General features: G+C 40.6%; 1 protein-coding gene across 7 annotated transcripts in view; it reads left to right on the top strand.

Annotated features, from left to right (window-relative positions):
- FRY (FRY microtubule binding protein) overlaps positions 1-20,590 on the top strand; it is a 241,653-nt gene that overhangs the window by 190,581 nt on the left and 30,482 nt on the right. For all 7 annotated transcript variants that reach the window (XM_068417918.1, XM_068417929.1, XM_068417910.1 and 4 more), the window contains 10 exons: positions 455-642; positions 4,722-4,816; positions 6,516-7,117; positions 8,823-8,920; positions 9,013-9,183; positions 14,157-14,297; positions 15,043-15,222; positions 16,318-16,479; positions 17,330-17,404; positions 18,450-18,620. In XM_068417918.1, the coding sequence (XP_068274019.1) occupies positions 455-642; positions 4,722-4,816; positions 6,516-7,117; positions 8,823-8,920; positions 9,013-9,183; positions 14,157-14,297; positions 15,043-15,222; positions 16,318-16,479; positions 17,330-17,404; positions 18,450-18,620 (1,883 nt within the window). The remainder of the gene's footprint in view (positions 1-454; positions 643-4,721; positions 4,817-6,515; positions 7,118-8,822; positions 8,921-9,012; positions 9,184-14,156; positions 14,298-15,042; positions 15,223-16,317; positions 16,480-17,329; positions 17,405-18,449; positions 18,621-20,590) is intronic.

Genomic DNA, 20,590 nt, shown 5'->3' with positions numbered 1-20,590 from the left:
GAAAACCAACACAGTCACTAATTAAATGTCTTCCAAGATCAAAGCAGAATGCAGCATCGGTATTTGTATTTTAGAACTTATCCAAAGCCTACTGAAGCTAATAGAAAGACTCCTAATTCAGCTTGGCTTTAGGTTTGCGAGTGTTCAGAAGTTGCTGTGTTGCTGCCAGCAAGAATAGTGGGTGGCTTCAAAGTTTGTCCAGGAACTGTAAAAAAATTTAAATCAGATGAAGAATTGCAGTTTTTTGCTGACAAACATTTGCAGACTCAGAATTTTGGTTTTGCAGTTCAGTTTCTTACATTCTGTGTGAAATAAATGTAAACAGTGGGAAATTCTCCCAAAACCAGACATTTCTGCATCTCCATTTCTCACAGGGTTTGCAGGATACACTACAGTGCATATCCTCCCCATAGAGTTGGTTCAGCCTGTTATGACATACTGTTCTTTTGCTTAGGTTTTCATTTGGAGCAGCATCTGAGTGAAGTTGCTTTACAAACAGCTCTTTCAAGCTCTTCAAGACATTACGCAGGTCGCTCTTTCCAGATATTCAGGGCCCTAAAGCAGCCCCTTTCTGCACATGCGTTGTCTGACCTCCTGTCAAGATTAGTGGAAGTTATTGGAGAGCATGGAGATGAGATTCAGGTATGCATGTGTACATAATGCTGCTTAGGACTGTTGATTTAATGTATATTTCTTACATATTTCATGAGAAACCCGGTCTTCTGGCAGCCAACGGGGTCCATCTGTCAGAGAAGGGGAAGACCATCTTGGATCATAGGTTAGCCAAGCTGGTAAAGAGGGCTTTAAACTAGATTTGCTGGGGGAGGGGATCCTCAGTCCATCCCAATTCAGCCAGTCCGATGCCAGGGCCAGTAATAGGTGCCCAGAGACTGGAGAAGGATGGCAGGTCGGCAGGAGAGCGCCAGAAGAGCCATGGATAGAAATTTCAGGCCTCAAGACAGCTTTGTCGGGGGCCCAACTGAAATGTCTCTATACAAACTCAAGGAGCATGGGCAACAAACAAAAGGAACTAGAGACGTTACGACCTTATTGGCATCACAGAGACATGGTGGGATGACTCCGATGACTGGAGCATTGGAATGGAGGGATGCAGGCTTTTTAGGAAGGACAGGCAGGGGAGACGAGGAGGGGGTGTTGCGCTCTATGTCAATGATCAGTTTGAATGCGTGGAGCTCTGTCTGGGGATGGAGGAGGAGCTGACGGAAAGCTTATGGGTCAGGATTAAAGGGCGGGCAGGGATGGGAGACATTATAGTGGGCGTCTGCTACAGGCCACCTGACCAGGATGGCCAAGCGGATGAGGCCCTCCACAGACAGATAGATGTAGCCTCACGTTCATAGGCCCTGGTCCTCATGGGGGACTTCAATCACCCTGACATCTGTTGGAAGGACAACACAGCTGGGCACAAGCAATCCAGGAGGTTCCTGGAATGCGTGGATGACAACTTCCTTCTCCAAGTGATAGAGGAGCCGATGAGGAGAGGTGCCATGCTGGACCTTGTTCTCACCAACAAGGAGGGGCTGGTGTGGGACGTGAAGCTCAAGGGTAGCCTTGGCTGCAGCAACCATGAAATGGTGGAGTTCAAGATCCATAGGGCAGCAAGGAGTGTGTGCAGTCAGCTCACCACCCTGGATTTCAGGAGAGCAGACTTTGACCTCTTCAGAGGCCTCCTTGGAAAAGTCCCTTGGGATAAAGCCCTGGAGGGAAGAGGGGCCGAAGAAAGCTGGTTAGTATTCAAGGACCACCTCCAGGCTCAGGAGCAATGCATCCCGACAAAGAGGAAGGCAGGCAAAAACGCCAGGAGGCCTGCATGGATAACAAGGAGCTCCTGGATAAACTCAGGTGCAAGAAGGAAGCCTACAGAGGGTGGAAGCAAGGGCAGGTAGCCTGGGAGGAATACAGGGAAATTGTCTGAGCAGCCAGGGACCAGGTTAGGAAAGCTAAAGCCCTGATAGAATTAAATCTGGCCAGGGATGTCAAGGACAACAAGAAAAGCTTCTATAGGTATGTCAGTGATAAAAGGAAGACTAGGGAAAATGTGTGCCCTCTCTGGAAGGAAATGGGAGACCTGGTTACCCAAGATATGGAGAAAGCTGAGGTACTCAATGACTTTTTTGCCTCAGTCTTCACCGGCAAGTGCTCTAGCCTCACCACCCAAGTCGCAGAAGGCAGGGGCAGGGACTGGAAGGATGATGAACCATCCACTGTAGGAGAAGATCAGGTTCAAGACCATTTAAGGAACCTGAAGGTGCACAAGTCCATGGGACCTGATGAGGTGCATCCACAGGTCCCGAGGGAACTGGCGGATGAAGTTGCTAAGCCGCTATCCATCATTTTTGAGAAGTCGTGGCAGTCTGGTGAAGTTCCCACTGACTGGAAAAGGGGAAACATAACCCCCATCTTCAAGAAGGAAAAAAAGGAAGACCCGGGGAACTACAGGCCAGTCAGTCTCACCTCTGTGCCTGGCAAGATCATGGAGCAGATCCTCTTGGAAACTATACTGAGGCACACGGAAATCAAGGAGGTGATTGGTGACAGCCAACATGGCTTCACCAAGGGCAAATCATGTCTGACAAATTTGGTAGTCTTCTATAACAGGGTTACAGGACTGGTGGATAGGGGAAGAGTAACTGATGTCATCTACCTAGACTTATGCAAAGCATTTGACACTGTCCCGCACAACATCCTTGTCTCTAAATTGGAGAGACATGGACTTGACGGATGGACCACTCAGTGGATAAAGAATTGGCTGGATGGTCGCACTCAAAGAGTTATGGTCAACGGCTCAGTGTCCAAGTGGACACCAGTGACGAGTGGCGTTCCTCAGGGGTCTGTATTGGGACCGATCCTGTTTAACATCTTTGTCGGCAACTCGGACAGTGGGATTGAGTGTGCCCTTAGCAAGTCTGCTGACGACACCAAGCTGTGCAGTGTGGTCGACATGCTGGAGGGAAGGGATGCCATCTAGAGGGACCTTGACAGGCTTGAGAGCTGGGCCTATGCAAACCGCATGAAGTTCAACAAGGAAAAGTGCAAGGTCCTGCATGTGGGTCGGGGCAATTCCAAGCACAACTACAGGCTGGGCGGAGAATGGATTGAGAGCAGCCCTGAGGAGAAGGACTTGGGGGTGGTGGTTGACGAGAAGCTCAACATGAGCTGTCAGTGCGTGCTTGCAGGCCAGAAGGCCAACCACATCCTGGGCTGCATCAAAAGAAGCGTGGCCAGCAGGTCAAGGGAGGTGATTCTGGCCCTTTACTCCGCTCTCGTGAGACCCCACTTGGAGTACTGCATTCAGCTCTGGGGCCCCCAACATAAGAAGGACATGGAGCTGTTGGAGCGAGTCCAGAGGAGGGCCACGAAGATGATCGGAGGGCTGGAGAACCTCTTCTATGAAGACAGGCTGAGAGAGTTGGAGCTGTTCAGCCTAGAGAAGAGAAGGCTCTGGGGAGACCTTCCAGCAGCCTTCCAATACCTGAAGGGGGCCTACAGGAAAGCAGGAGAGGGGCTTTTTACAAGGACAAGTAGTGACAGGACAAGGGGGAATGGTTTTAAACTGAAAGAGGGTAGATTTAGATTAGATACTAGGAAGAAATTCTTTACTGTGAGGGTGGTGAGACACTGGAACAGGTTGCCCAGAGAAGTTGTGGATGCTCCCTCCCTGGCAGTGTTAAAGGCCAGGTTGGATGGGGCTTTGAGCAACCTGGTCTTGTGGAAGGTGTCCTTGCCTGTGGCAGGGGGTTGGAACTAGATGATCTTTAAGGTCCCTTCCAACCCAGACCATTCTATGATTCTATGATATTTAATTAAAATTACCATTTTAACAAGGTATTCTGGAGTCAATTGATGCGAAGTAGAATGTGGCCTTAGAAAATGTTACCTCTGAGTTTACTGAATCCATATGTACTTTATCAAAGCCTTCATCAGGCTGTTACAATCTTATATAGCTCTAAAGAGAACAACTAGAAACAATCTAGTAAATGTCACTCAAAATGAAATCTTTGTGATGACCATTTTTTCCCTTTTCACATCATTAATTTGTGCTTAAGGACTCCATCATCCTATCTGCTGATGTAATCTGACAACATGAAGTAGACACCACCTCATTTGTCAAATGTTAACATCTTTTGGAATAAAGAAATCCACACCGTCCATAACAATACAAAACTTACACTGACCTAATTTGTTCCAGTCCTCTCTTAGTGAACTATGATGTTCACTTGGTTAAGCTAAACAGACTGTTCTCTCCTGAAATTTTACAGTCAGAGCCTATTTATTTCGGAGACTCAAGACTTAATAAAGAGAACTACTAGCTCTTAATAAGAAATAGACTGACATCACCTCCATATTTTACTAAGGTAATGAAACTGCCACAAGATGACAGTAATATTCTGTCACAACTGCTTGTGCAGCATTGAAATCAGTGACCTGCAAGGCAGAGGTTCTGTGTGCCATTACCAATCCCGTGATGAGATATGTGCCCTTCTTGCATGCCTTCATAGATCATTCAGAGGCAGAAAATAAAACACATTTGTAGTGACATTTTAATGTTCAGGGCAGTGGCATTGATGTGAATGTTGTTCTTCTTTTAGGAGAAATTATAGGTTTTCAGTAGGTGCTTATTCCTTTTATGAACTGCAGATTTTTAAATGTTCACTACTTTGAAAGTCTGTGTTGAAATGGTTACCCTCATGCATTGACAGGGGTACGTAATGGAGGCATTACTTACTTTGGAAGCTGCTGTGGATAATCTGTCTGAGTGTTTGAAGAACAGTGATCTTTTGACGGTGTTATCACGGTAAGAGCCAGTTCTCCTAACTATATCTTTTTTTTGCAGTGTCTCATGATATTAAGTGTGCAGTTCTGCAGTCTGACAGCATAAAATTATTTTGATAAGACTAAGCTCATTTGTAACCTGCAGAGAACTAGACTAAGAGCACATTTCAGCCAAGTTTCGCAATAGTTGAAATAATGTTGATAGAACTAATGGAACTTTACAATGCATTGTAAATTCTGCCTTGCTGCCGTTTGGCTATAACTTACTTTAAAATACCGTATTTTTGTCACCTTTGTACCGTATACTTGAAAACATACTTGGGAAGAAACATGTTTTTTGGAATATTGGTTTCATACAACCTGTCGTTCTTAGATGAAGTATTCCCCAAGAAGTAAATGATCATGATTTGTTCTCCTCAATAAAACTAGGGAGAATTTTGTCCCATGTGTACATAGCACACACATTTTGCCAGACGTGTAGACCATCTTTGTGAAACCCTTGGCCTTAAAGTAGACCTTTGTACATTGAGGGAAATTGCAGGCTCCTTCCATAACACAGCTGTTGACAGTACTGAGGGAGATTAATGTCTGTCTGACTCCTAACAGCAACAACAGAATAGAGAACATGCTCAAAAAGTGTCCATAAGTTAGCATGCTTTACATGCAGAACCAAAATACAAGGGCTGTCATTTCTGAAGCGAGTAGGCAGGGTGGTAGGTATTCTGCAATGGCAGAACAAAAGTATTGCCTTGTGACAGAGTAGAAGTAGGAAAATACAGCTTCTACTTTCTAAACTAAGAGCTATTAATCTTTCTTTAGTGCATATTTCAGGAAAGAGCAAGATGGAGCAGAAAATAAGAAACACTCCAGAAAATAGTGGGATGCAATACCCTGACGCTATTGATTCCTCTTCAAATATTACAGACAGTAGGGACTCATAGTATATAAGGTAGGAATGGGATCAGAGAGTCAGGAATTAGCTGTTCTCCAGAACAAACTTTCCTCGCATGTATCAACACAGCATGTTCATCTGTACAGATAATTGATAGGGGTTGTCTGGATCATCACTTGATAGTCCATGAGGAGGCATCAGTCACTGAAATTGAAATACCTCTGCTTTCTCTAAACCATCCTGAAGAGATCTTAGGATACAGGCAGGGGAGGATGCAATGACAACAAGGTTTCTGAAGGACCTGTACTAGCAAGAACCAAGGCAGCCACATGACAGGTTTCTTGAGGATAATGTGGTATATTTGTGGTTCTGCTTAAGATACGCTGTTTTTTCTGCCCACAGTTCTCACATTAACCAGTAAGCCATTGTGCATTTTGCCTGCCAACTGTGCCAAGTTCGGGGTTAGCTCCAGTGATGAAGGCATTGTAAAGACCAAAGTTGTGTTCAGTTCTACCACTGCCCCATTACATGGGCATTTCCACAAGTCACTTCACAGCTCTGTATCTCTTAACCCCATGTCATTCTTACCTATCTAGACTGTAGGCTGTCCTGCTCTGGTTTGGTTCAGTGCCACGTGAGCCTCACTTCAGTCATGTCTGTGAGCACTTCTGGAAGAAAAAGACAGGCTGCAATAGACAGTGTGGTGTTTTACTTTTTCTATTTAAATATTTATTTACAGTTTGATAAATACTTAACTTGCATCCAATATGTACAAGTTTCAAGCTGTGCATTCACACATTGCAATGTATGTTATGTATTTTGGGTTCAGTTCATCTTCACCAGATTTAACATCAAGCACCAAACTGACTGCAAACCGGAAGAGCACAGGACAGCTGAATGTGAATCCTGCAAGCGGTAACACAGCCACTGCTGAACGAAGCAGGCACCAGAGGAGCTTCTCTGTACCCAAAAAGTTTGGAGATGTGGATAAGTCCTCGGACCCACCGCGCAGTGCCACACTAGACAGAATTCAGGCATGCACCCAACAAGGCCTGTCCTCTAAAACCAGAAGTTCTTCTTCTCTAAAGGACACTCTCACTGACCCATCCCATATTAACAATCCAACCAACCTGCTGGCCACTATCTTCTGGGTTGCTGTGGCTTTGATGGAATCAGATTTTGAGTTTGAGTATCTAATGGCATTGCGGTTACTGAATAAACTTCTGGCTCATTTGCCACTAGATAAAGCTGAAAACCGGGAGAAGTTAGAGAAGTTGCAAGGGCAGCTGAAATGGGCAGACTTCTCAGGACTTCAGCAGCTACTCCTGAAAGGATTCACCTCCCTTACTACCACTGATCTCACACTACAGCTCTTTAGTTTGCTGACACCAGTGTCTCGAATATCCATGGTGGACTCCTCTCAAGCTATAGGTAAAACCAGTATGTTTTCCTCTCTTTCAGTTTCTGTTGCTTTGATGTTTGATGAGAAACCTCATTAGGCTGTCTGCACAAAACCAAAAATGGCATTTTTTCTTTCTCTTCTGATATAGAATTCTCTTCTAATAATGTACTTTTGCATTGAGTTGGGTGGGCTTTTTGGAAATTTCATAACAATATAACATGTTTCTGAAAAGTTAATCATCTTTTGCATAATAAGGTTTTGGAGGAGAGTGGTCATGTATCATTTCACATTTAATTTCTAGTGCTTAGCAGCATATGAAGTTTCTGAGCGCTGATAAAATAAACGTATGTAAGGAGATTCTGTCAAATTTTCTAGAACATATTTTGGCCAGGTTTTCCATTGAATTATTTTCAGAATATTGCAAATTATTTGATTTTAAATTAGTGCTTCATGGGATTTTTCCAGAAATATAAATATTGAAAACTCTTGTACACTTTTTAGATAAACTGCAATAGCACATTAGTGAGTGAGGAGAGAGGCCTGGGTTGTAAGGAAATAAGGTAACATTTTGAAATGCCCAATTATTTAGTTGAGGTTGTGATCACTTTTTAATTTTATTTCTTGAAGAGAGTTTCTGTATTGTTCCAGATATTTACTCGTCTGTCTCAGTCAGAAACACAGATATTAAGACAATTGTGCAGGCTTCACCAGTAAGTCATAACAAGCTCAGACACAGAGTGAGGGGATGAATGCCATGAACACCCTGCCCATCTCTAAGCACCTGTGTGTTGCCTGTGTCCCAGACTTCAGTTGGGCAATTCACACATGGGCTGTGACGGTACCTTCTGGAGGTATCTTTTTCTTTTCCCCGGGTATAGAGGAAGCCAAGGGAAATTACGCTCCTAACTTAGGCAACTTGTTTAATTGTGTAGAATGAGAGGGAATGAATGGTTAGAAAGATATTTTCATAGATCACATTCATTCTTTTCAAAAAACAGATCACGTCCAGATACAATTTCTTGACTTCTGAGCTCTGAGCTCCCACCTGATCTGGAGCAGCTTTTGTTACAGCTCCTTGTTACAGTCAATGCCTATAGTTCATCTACCTTGAGATATGAGTTGATGCAGAAGAGCTGAATCCCAGCCTCAGACGGAGCCCTTATGCTATGACAGCAGCTGGCACTTGGCACTGGAGCCGACTCCTAGCTTCAAAAACACCCAACTGAGTAGTCTCATCTGACCAGTTATATCAGAACTTTGTTTTATTATTATTATTAACGTGAACAGTACAAGACAATGGAGTTGTGCCTGGCAACCTGACCAAAACAGTTGTTCATTTATCAATAGTCACTGAATTTCTCCTTGTGTTTTAGCAGCAGTAATGAAAATGCCACCAGTTAAGTAAGACTGTCAAGAAGCCAGTTAAGTGGAAAAGATAAACATACTCTCTAACAGGAATAAAATATATACTTTTGTGAGATATTTTGTCCTGTAAATACCTGCTTGTGTGGTAGCGTTTGCAGAAACAGGTTCATGCTTTATAACAGTACTGTTGCCTAAATGATACACTGGATTTTCAAATTAAGGCCCCTTTAAGACAACTTGACAGAGTCTGTGGGAGTTTACAGCTAATGTAATATTGAAACCATGACCTCCCACAAAACACCAACTTGAAGATCACTGTGGCTTTTACTGTTCAAAATACACATTTTGTTCTGTATTTTCCTGTTCTAGGATTTCCACTGAACGTTTTGTGTCTCCTGCCTCATTTAATTCAGCATTTTGACAGCCCAAACCAGTTTTGTAAAGAGATAGCCGAAAGGATTGCTCAGGTATCAAAGTTATTTACTGTTTTGTACATCCTCAAACCCTGTAAATGCAGTAGCCTTGTTCTTAATGTGTTTTGACATTTATATTTAATTAGGTTTGTTTGGAGGAGAAGAACCCCAAGCTATCAAACCTTGCACATGTCATGACCCTTTATAAAACACACAGCTATACGAGGGATTGTGCTACCTGGGTAAATGTGGTTTGCCGTTACCTTCATGAAGCATTTGCTGATATTACTTTGAGTATGGTTACATATTTGGCTGAGGTAAGTTTTCAAAGATTTTTTACTGTTTTAACTCTTCTGTTGCCTAACAACCCAAATAGCTGAATTTTGCCTGCAGATTAGTGGGGCTCTCTGTAGCTGTTTTTTATAATTAAGAGTAAAAAGCAGAAATTAGCAGAAAGAAAGGGAATTACTATAAGAAATCAATATCAAACACTAAAACAAAAGCCAGCAAAGGTCTGCAGGGCTGATATATCTTAAAACAGCTTCACTCATCAGCCAATCAGATTTTCCACTGTGAAAGAGAGAGAAACTGGACAACATTTATTTAGATTCCACTGAGGAAATAAGGATTCATTCCAGAAGGGGTTTAGCAGCACAAATAAGATATCATCTTCTATACAAGGATCTGGTTCTTGATACAAATTTGTATGCATTGCTCTAACACTGAATGGGATCATCTTGCTGCCCAGATTTGCACCTGTGCTGATCACTTACTCCTAACATTTCTCACATGTGGAGTATGGATCTGATGCAGTGTTGTTATTGGGGATCCAAGGCTCAGTTCTGCTGTTTAACTTAAGGTCACTTATCTTCTGCCTCCTTTGTCAGATCAGTATCAGGACACCATTTTCTTCTAGAGTTCTCAGATTTATCCCTTCACTTCTATGCTGTAGTGAGATGCCTTCAGTCTCCCCTCTCACCCAGGGAGAAGCCAGTTCTGTATTCATGACATAAATTCACTAGCACTTTTAGAGCAGCTTTGTTGTTTGGAGCAGATTTGTTCTCCCCTCTGCCAAAGGATCTACAGAAACCTTGCAGGCATCTCTGATACTGGCTATCCACAGATTTTCAAGAGCCTGAAAGGCCAGGCTGTGCTCCCACACTACTCAGACTTCAGAGCAAATTGGACCTGCTGCCTCAAGCTTCAATTCCTCACCTTCATGGAGGCTCTAAGTAAACAATCGTATCAGATCTTGACTGATGGTGAAAGCCATGACTCTCCTACAGGAGACTAAAACAGGACCATGAGGTTTCTCGGTCTGTTTTCAAACTCAAAGACTCTGAAGAACTATTAGCTCTTCAAACACAACTGAATTCTCCAGAGTCACGTGTCTCCTTCACAGCAGAAACTTGTATTCCTAATAAACAAATGCAGTAAAAATTGAGGTTTAAGCTCTTTCTCCTTTGCTTTCCCAGCCTTAGGAAAGTGTTTGCCCCTCTGTTTTCCCTTCAGTGCTCTACGTACAGTTGCTAGTGCTGCAGCACCTCCACAAAGGTCATTGCATGTGATCTCACTCCCCTCAAAATGGCCTTAGATGTGCATCTGGAGACTCTTTCTTTGCACTTGCCCCTTGCTGTAGATTGGCACCACGCTACTGTATTAACAGCAAGTCAGGCAGGTTTTGACTGTAATTAAGGCACATTCCTCACATAGCACCATCATTGCAGGATGACAGAGTAGTAAGCACGACTTCCTTTCTCGGTATTTACATTGACTGCAGCTCTCTTGAGTCATGTCTGGGGAATATTTGTATGGGCATTTGTAGCAGCGAGTCTGGAGGAGGAGCAAGAGACAACAGACCATCTTGTTTGGCCTGCTGTGGCCATGAAAAAGTGTTTTCCTGCATTCAGAATATGTTTCCCCTTTTCTTCTTCGTTAGTCCCCAGACTAGAATAAACAATGTGCTCCTGTCTCCTATAAACTAACTGTGGGATATACTGTCAATCGGTAAAGCCAGATGGGTTAACAGCCCCACTGGGCAATCTGCAGTTGAATGTTATAGCCATTAGTTACAGAGCCTCGACCTTTAACAGTCCTGGCTCAGTCCCCAGTGCTTGAGCCTGAGGGAAATTGTGAGACGTGTAGTGCTTAAGAATAACAAAGGAAATCTGTGTTGCAACAGTGACCCCTCCAAACACACAGGTATACCGTCAGAAGCAGACTTTCTACCACAAGTTATTAAGACTATGAGAACAAATGCTCTCAGCAGAAGGTAAAAGCTTCAATTATTGCCATTGAAACAAAAATTTGCATTTAACCTATTTGATGGCAGGTAATTGCTTGTCAGCTAGGGTTATGATCCTGACATAAAAAAAGACATTTCAACTGTGTTCTTATCACAGTGACAAGCAGTGCTCCTGACTCGGTTTTACATATTACAGCTCCATCCATGAAAAATGATCATTTCTCCTAGAAAAATACTTGGGGATCTCCTCAGATGAGGAAATATCACTATTTAATAGTGCAGTGGAACTTTGAACCTCCACTACCAAAATCAGCATACAAACACATTACTGAAGGCTTACTTTGATATTAGGTCAGATTTTTGCATATCAGTTTTTAGAAATCAGCTTTGTACCATGAGAGCACATTAATTCTAGGAGCAGATCTGAATTGACATGGGTCACATGTTAAACTAGTGATTCATTAAATCCAGGGTCATGCTTGGACTTAAACAGCTAATGTTATTAATACAGAAGAAGGGACAAGAAACCCCACAGTGGATAGTAATGTGCTCATGGTAGATGTTTCCTCCTCCTCCCTATTAGAAGATTGCATGTGATAGAAATATGAGCATTCATAACCTGTTCAAAACCAAGGAATCACTAGAGATTAAAACGTATGTGTTGCAAGGGGAAGCATGTTCTAGATCAGGCATTATCCCACTAACAGCTTGTCTGTCAGACATGGCTTGTGAAATGCCTTCTTTATTTCCTTGGTGGACACAGAAGACGTTTGTTTGACTGACTAACATAGCCTAACAGCTATCTCTTCTCACCTGCTGCCCGATTTGGAGGGGCAAAGGGAACTGTCTCCTGTGGCAGCACCCCAGCAGCCGCATCAATCAGCGGCAGCCAGCCCAGGCAAGGCAGCCCTTGGAGGAGCAGGCTCTGCTTTCCACCTAGATCTAGGTTAGTTGCTACTTCAGGAAAGGGATAAATGTTGCTAACGGAGTGTGGCTCCCTAAACCCAGATAAGACCTGGATAGTTACCACACACTAACAAGAGAGGAATCCGCAATTCTTCAAAACAGTTCATATGGACCAGAGTAAAAAAAAAAACAACACTGAGAACAGGTATGATTTCTTCGTACAAATACAGTGGAAACTCTTTGACCTGGAACTTACTGATCCAAATGATGTGTTTGTTAGTACATTCTTATTGTACTAGAAGCATTTTAAAGTTGCTGTTCTTCTTTTTAAACTGAAATACTCTTTCTTGTTACAATTTCATGGTGTATTTAAGTACACACTTGGGCTATCACCCACCACATACACTTATCTGAACAAGTGAAAACTGTCACAGTCCACAAATGTTTGGAGTTTAAGAGGCAAGAGCTGTTTAAATCAAAGGATTCTGTTGACAAGAAATTTCTACAAACCAGAATTGGAATTAGAAGCTTTCACAGACACAGGTCCTAGAACAGCTTTCTAACCAGCAATAGAGTCAAAATTCCCATTATTTCCCAAGAATTCCTTTTCCTATCACAAAAGTGATTGTCTGATGCAGTAGCCTCTGTCAGAGAACAAAAAAAATTATTTCTCTCACCCAGATAGTTTTTTCTAATCCTTTATTCCTACACTGGAATGCTATATGGGCTGATGTGCTGGATCACATAAACTATTTACAAGGAAGGAATCAAACCTTGCATTGCGAGATCATAATGGAAGGCAAGAAAAAGTCTATAACCCTGTTTTGAAGAAGAATTGCTAAGCGTCTTTTATCTCAGTAAAGGTATCCACGGGCTGAAGCAGGTTACGATGTAGTACCTTTAATTTAAAAATTCTTGCTATCTTTTTGTAGAGGAATAGGTAAAGCATAGTGAGTTTCATCTATTGTGCTATTAATGGAATTTGCCTACTTTGTTTTATGAATCACTAATTACTATTCACTTTTACTGATGAAAGAAATCAGAAGATATTTAGCAGGATGAGATAGGTGTGTGTCCAACCTGATCATTCCGTTTTGGCTGGCATGAAGCATTCTCACTCAATAAAAAGAGTCTTGTCATTCAGGCCAGCGAGGGCATCGAGTGGATTACTAGTCTCCACTTGGATAACAGTTGAAATTTTTCTCTGATGGAAGACATGAGGCAGCATAGAGTTTTTATAAGTACTTGTTTTCTAGATCCTAATATCTCTAGCAACCAGTGTTAGAAGAACTTTTTTGTCAGCCTGAACAGAAGATAGAGTCTAGTCTTCAGCCTCTGGTAGCCTCCAGCAATAACATTTGTTTGCCTCTAAAATTTGTGGGGTGGGACAGTACCTGTCACCAATGAAAGAACGTGCTACCTTCCAGGAAATTTTCGGCTGAGATATTTCACGCAATGTGCAAACATAGCATGTCTGTCTGTACACCTCCTCAATTACTGTCATGTATATATATGAGCACAGTTGCATTTCCAGGGTTCATTATGGTATTCCGGGATCTACACTCAGGTGTTCCAAAATTCCGGGATTTAGATCAAGCCCTTCTTTGTATTAGCCTCTACAGTAAGAGAGCCCAGGGACTCCATCTCCTCCTTAACAGAAAATGTTTCCTTGGCAGTTACAGCCAGTGAGCACTGGCAGTGAAGTATATTTGGATATATATTGATGCCTGAATAGTAGTAGTTTTGTTTCTTCAGCATGTTTTCTTTTTTCTCACTGACTTTCAGCAAAGCTAGAAATAAAAAGATACTCCCCTGTTTTTATTGGATGTGCTTCCCCAATTAGTATAGATTTTACCTGCCAGTTTACTCAACTGCTGAATGTGTTTTCTGGATAAGTTCGGGCAGGCATATATAAAATGTATGTTTCATTATCAAAACAGGCTAGCATTTGGCTCCCAACTTAAAGCTCTTTTTCATTTCGCGCTTGTATCATCATCACTTGTAAAACGATTGTAAAATGGCATTGTAAAATCAGTGAGTGAAGAGAGATTAACATTACAAATGGTATTCATGAAACTAGTAGCTTTTTCCATAAGAAATGTCTCAAAATTTAGTTATTTTCACTTTTCTTTTTAACAGCTACTAGAAAAGGGCCTTCCCAATATGCAACAGTCCCTCTTACAGATGATCTACAGTCTTCTTAGTTATATGGACCTGACAGCTATTCCTGCGAAACAGTTTAACATGGAAGTGCTAAAAACCATTGAAAAATATGTACAGGTAAATACCATATATTCTTTATATTAACATAGGAACTTAGCAGTGTTTACTATCATAAGTTGATTTTCTTTATAAGAATTTAAGACTAGATTAGCAGGGAGGACTGTGACTGTCCAGTGTGCTGTCTAGTTTATAAACATCCTGATGCCTAATGGACTGCACGTCCCCAGATAAGATGCCCAGCTGTGTGTTCACTGTGTGGGAAGGGTTAGGCTGCAGCTGCACTGCATTGGGAGTGAGCTTGATACCAGGCAGACCCTGACTGACCACTCTTTTTAATTATCAGCATGAGGGAGATGTGGCATAAGCACTTCCCTTCAGAGACTTCTGCACCTAATTCTTGGCAAGTGGAAAACACATATTTCTACTAGAATTCACAGCTGTAAAGAGCCTGTGTCAAGTCAGCTTTTCTGTTAAATGGGGATTCTGCAATGACCCTTATATTTATGCATGCTGATTAAGGCATTCAGGTAGGCGATTTTAGATCCTTAGTCAAGTTGGCCTTGCACTCAGGTCTCCCACATTGCAGGCCAGTGCCCTAACAATGGCACCGTAGGCAAGTCTTGGTCTCTGCTGTTGAAATTATTCTGCAAGTACGTACCTTGTCACTGGCCAAGAGAGAGAAAGAATAGTAATGTTCTTATTCCACGTTTTTATGTGGCAAAAAATATGACTGTAAAATACAAATAATCTTGAATGTGTGTGAATCTCTTTCTGTTTGCTGATTAAATATGCCTATTTCTAGAGCATTCACTGGAGAGAAGCCTTGAATATCCTGAAGTTGGTAGTTTCTCGTTCTGCCAGTTTAGTTTTACCATCCTATCAACACAGCGATCTTTCAAAAATGGAAATACATCGAGTGTGGAACAGTGCCTCCAAGGAGCTACCAGGGAAGACTTTAGAGTTTCATTTTGATATTTCAGAGGTACTATTTGTAATTCTGCTACTTAAAACCTTAACTTGCTACTTAACAAATAATTCTGTTATTTGATAATCCTAAAACATGTGTTGCAGCTCCTTAAGAAAGCTGAAAATTGGGAAAGAAAGGCAAATTACCAAACTGAAAGTCTCTTGAATTCTTTTTGATCCACAGTGATATATTTCATGACCCATGCTGGTGGGCTCTTTCTGCATTTTAACTAGATTTTTTTTTTGTGATGGAATTATTAGTTTTATTTAAAATTATCTGGTGGAAAAGCTGTGTTGCAATTATGCCAGCTGTAATATATAAGTATACTATATGTATAAAATCTCCCTCCAAGCATTCTATACTTGGATGCCAATGTTCTCTGTAACTGTTAAACACAGAAGTATGTCCTTTAAGGGAGTACTGTCTGACTTCTGACAGAACTCTTTACAGCAGTCTTTATCCTGCAAACCCTGTACACCTTTTAACTTTATAGAACTGAATGGTCCTATTGACTTTAATGGGCAACTCTATTTATAGTTATGAACCTGCAAGACTGTGCGCAGCATTATAGGCTATTTCATATAGATAATAGTGATACTTCAAGGTTAAAAGGAAATAGGAACATAAAAAAGCATCTTGTACTATTTGTATAAAGAGTTTCTTCTTGCTGTTTCATGTAGGTATAATTCTAGAAAATGCTGAGCATCCTATCGTCAATCCAAGAAAGCAATTTAATGTTTGTTGGAACAGGACCAGAGTGTTCAGCACTCTTAGGAAAAACCCATTAAAAAACATATGCAAGAAATGTGGATTTGAAATAAATTTCATAAGCTTTCTGGGTTTTTTGCTGGTTCTTATGTTAGAAACTAGTTTGACAGTTGCTTTGAGTAACAGCTATTCATGAACATAAGGACTAGCTACTAGTTACTGGCAACTGTTAGAGAGGTTCACAGTGGAAAACAACATATATGCCAAGTGCACTTGGTGCACTCCTTGTTTTACCCCTGTATATGATCTTCAGAGTAATCTTTTCCTGAAACTAAAGCAATAAGCCCCATTAGAAGTTCATCCTGGAGCATAGTACTAGTGAATAATTACTCTCTATTTAAGACTCCAATTATTGGGAGACGATATGATGAGCTGCAAAGTTCTTCTGGACGAGATGGTAAACCCAGGGCAATGGCTGTCACCCGAAGCACTTCTTCAACCTCATCAGGATCGAACTCCAATGTCCTTGTTCCTGTGAGCTGGAAGAGACCCCAGTACTCTCAGGTAAACTCCTTCTAAGTAGCTCACTATTCATTAACAAGTTGCACTGGGAGCACCTGAATTAATACACACTTAGGTTCTTAAATGCTTGTGCCCTCTGTGCCCCGTGGAGTGCTCCTGGCTGGCTGGGGCAGTGGCAGCACAGCATCTGACTGACTGTGTGTGCTGAATGTCTGTCTTGGACTGAGGAATGGACTGAGTCTCTCTTCTCTCCAGACAGTGTTTTTCTTTCAATGTGCAAGAAATGCATCTCTTTAAGACCTCTAAGTCTAGATCAGATTTTGCTAAGAATGACAGGTGAGTTGAGATAATTGCAAGGAGAGCAGATACACAGCATGTGCAACTTTCTAAGTGTTGTTTTCTTGGGAAATCAGATAAAAAGAATTCCTTGGAACAATTTTCTGAAAAGTGATACTTCATTACCTTATTGACTTTGGTTATCTGCCTGTTAAAATAAAACCATGCAGAATAAATGTATTTATTGCTTATTTTTTTAATATAGTAGATTATATAGCAGTGACTCAGGCACCAATTCTGCAAAAAATAATTATGCATGTGCTTAATTATGAGCTTCTGAACTGTTGTTTTGAAACGATGTACAGGATCCAATGTTTCCTTATTATGCTCAATAGAATTAATAGGCTGATTTAAAAATAAGAAACACTAAAATCATTAACAGCTATTTTTGTGTTTCCTTGTATGCATATTTGCTCTGAAAGCAACCCTTTGAGCACTTAATGACTAATTCTTTGGTTGGTTCCTCCTAATTAAAAATTGTTAATATATGTTTCTAGCCACCAAGTGAATGGGTGGTTAAAAAAAACGCTAATTTGAGAAACATCTTGTTTTCTAGAAAAGGACAAAGGAAAAGCTGGTGCATGTCCTTTCTCTTTGTGGTCAGGAAGTTGGGCTGAGTAAAAACCCTTCAGTAAGTAGCCTTGTATTGACCATTTCTTTGTTTCATTGTGTCCTAAACTTTAAAAGTGAAGAACTTTGTTTCCCAGAGTTGCTGATCTGATTTGCGTAGTTTCATGCCACATTACTATCATTGTCACTTGCACTGGCCCATGCTGCATTTCTCAGCGTATAGACCAGTGAGAGAATGGCCCTCTCACTTAAAGATTATTTACTTAGAGAGCTACATATGGTTTTTCTGTGAGAGATCTGTGATGCTATAGGTTCTACTTACGCCAGCTCAGTGGGTAGAGAGTAATGACCTCTGGTATTACCAATCTAGAGCCTTTATAAAGTAAAAAAAAAAAATTACAGAAATAAAACTGATGGGGGGGCTGATTTTTCCATTAGATAGTAGTTCTAATGCTGCTCTTTAAAAATTAATATTATCTGGTGCCAGGAAATGGGCAATAGATCATCCAGGGTAGGAAGCGCTTAAAATAGTTATTGAATATTTTCTACAGAGGAAGGAAAATTTCTGACTGTTTTTGAATATGTTGTATGTCACTTGTATCATGGTGAACAGGTCCTTCATTTCTGCAAGACAGGGACTGTTGCATTTTTGCAACTGCATTGCAGATATAATTATTTTTAGTAGGAAAGGAAAAATTATAGCTTGTTGTGTTTTCTAATCTTTGACATATTTTTGAACATCACTTTTAACTAGAGATCTTTTGATGAACTTAGTACCCCATCCCCTTGACAGTAATTTCTTTGCTAAGTTCTCTGAATTTGGTTCCTATAAATGTATACAACCATCCAGGCAACATCAATCTGCAGCCATTAGGAGGTAGCTGTAATATTCTTGGACGTGTTCCTGCAGTATGAAGTTGTTTCTTTGTACAAGTTTAATCTGAAGGCACCTGTCCAACATAAATAATAAAGAGTGTTCTAAAAATACTCAGTGAAGGAATTAGGTGTGTACTGGAAATACAGTCTTCCGAATAACCAATTACAGATTTTAGGAAGAAACAACCGGAGGGAACAGTTTGTTACAAGAGAAATCCTTTGAATTGTAGGTAATTTTTTCTTCCTGTGGTGATTTGGATCTGATTGAGCACCAGACGAGCTTGGTATCTTCAGAAGACGGAACAAGGGAGCAGGAGAACATGGATGATTCAAACAGTGAACAACAATTCAGAGTCTTTAGGGACTTTGATTTCCTAGATGTTGAGCTGGAAGATGGGGAGGTACAGTATATTTTCTCTGAAACAGCTTTTTTATTAAAACAGTTTGATATTCTTTCTACTAAACACTATGCTCTTCTTCTAACATAAAACTTGAACTGTATAACTATAAACTTAGTTTTGAGTTCAGATTATTTGTAATGTTCACTTAGTGTTTATTTCAGTAGCATAACAGTAAGAGGCTACCACACCCTTCCTTTCTGAATCTGCTTTAGGAAACACTGCAAAACTGTTACTGGAAAATAAAGCCTCTGTTCTAGTACCTTTTCAGTGAATTTACTTTTAAGTGAATTTATTTAAAATACAATTTTTAAAGGTCTAAAGTGTAAACAAAAATATATTTGCCGATTAAAAACCCATAAAATGAAATTGTTCCAAATCTGTTGGTTCAAGAGTAACCCTCCAAAACATGAATTCAGGCCTTCGGGCTGTTGTTACCCCTGCAACTGCTGATGAAATGACTAACGCTTAAAGAGATGTACCTTCCACTCTGCTTACGTGTCTGTGATTTCATCATTTCGTGCAGGAGGTAAACAGAACCCTCAGGGCCCGCATCAAGTCTTGACAGGTGAAGCTCATCTTGAGCTGAAACTGCTGAAGGGAAAAAGTTGAAGAACTGCTGTATTTTGGGGGGCTACTCCCTTTAACTTTGCTTTTAGCAAACTTGGAGTATTTCTTTCTGTTTGGGTGGGAAAGGCCAAAAATGAATATCCATTACCAAACAAGTCTAACAATTTTGTTGCTATTTAAAAGTTCAGAAATTGTTAGCTCTTTTGAAGTACTTAAGGTGCAGATGTTCAGGAAACCTAACAGTTTAATAAATTGTTTTGTCATAATCTCGACTTGATTTTAACATGAATTCTCTCAGGCATTGCTCTTAGCCCTGAGAAGAACATGTGTACAAGAAGAAATAATCAGTTTTCTCCCTAGTTGAATTACAGTAGTAAAATAATTTTAAGGTAAACAGATCCCTTAGTTGTGAACTTATGTACATCTGAATATTAATTTTTTTTTTTCCAATGAAGAGAAGGGATGAAGGAATGGAAAGAGATGTCGCGGAGTCCTTATTTTCCAAGTCAGGAATCTCTATATAAAAATATAGTAATTTTGGCTCACAGCTACCCATGACTTTGCTAAAAAAAAAAAAAAAAAGCAAGCAGTTGGCATCGATGGTTGAAAATACATTAGCCAAATATTATGAAGGAGCTTTAAGGTTCCAAACAATGATAAATGATAAAACAGCAATGCCAGGTTGTTTATCAAGAAGTATACCAGCTGCAATCATTTCTGTGTCTTAAATGCTTCAAGATATTACAAAGGCTTGGGACTGCAATTTTGACTAAATACCACATGATAATTTTTTGTCCAGTGAAATTCAAGAATTTCTTCTTTCTCTTCACCAGTTAAAGCCATATACAGATTATATATACTTGTGCAGAACAATTCCTATCAAAACGAGTTTACCTTCATGGACTGTGACCCTGCAAAGATTTGTTTTATACATGTGGCTAACTTCAAGACTGAGGCCTAAATTAATCAATGCATTAATTGTCAAGTCGGTAGTGGAACAGATACTAAGCTTCTCTAGTTTTATGTGAAGTAAAATTAAAAATGTAGTCTTTTTCCTAATACAGTTTTTAAATTGCCATGGATCTGAGACCTTGCATTCCAAGGTTTAGTCCAGACTGACTTAGTACTGTTTTAAATAGATACTTTAGCCGAATTCAAACCTGGTGTAAGAGGCCACCTCTCTAATGACTGAGTTGAAACTGTATCATTTATATCAGGTCTGAATTTGATATGTTCATAAACATGAATTAAACAGTGTTAGAAAACTTAAGCTAGCAAGAGCACAAATAGTCTTTCCAAAAAACCCTTATGATTTAAATAGGCCAGTGATGCATGTATCATGCCCAGACCACAAGATGTGTTTGAAATTTCATAAAGATGTGAAATCAAGTAATTGTTATTTT

This window comes from Nyctibius grandis, chromosome 2, assembly GCF_013368605.1.
Source record: "Nyctibius grandis isolate bNycGra1 chromosome 2, bNycGra1.pri, whole genome shotgun sequence".
Taxonomy (NCBI): Eukaryota; Metazoa; Chordata; class Aves; order Nyctibiiformes; family Nyctibiidae; genus Nyctibius; species Nyctibius grandis.
This window is presented reverse-complemented; position numbering and strand designations above follow the sequence as displayed.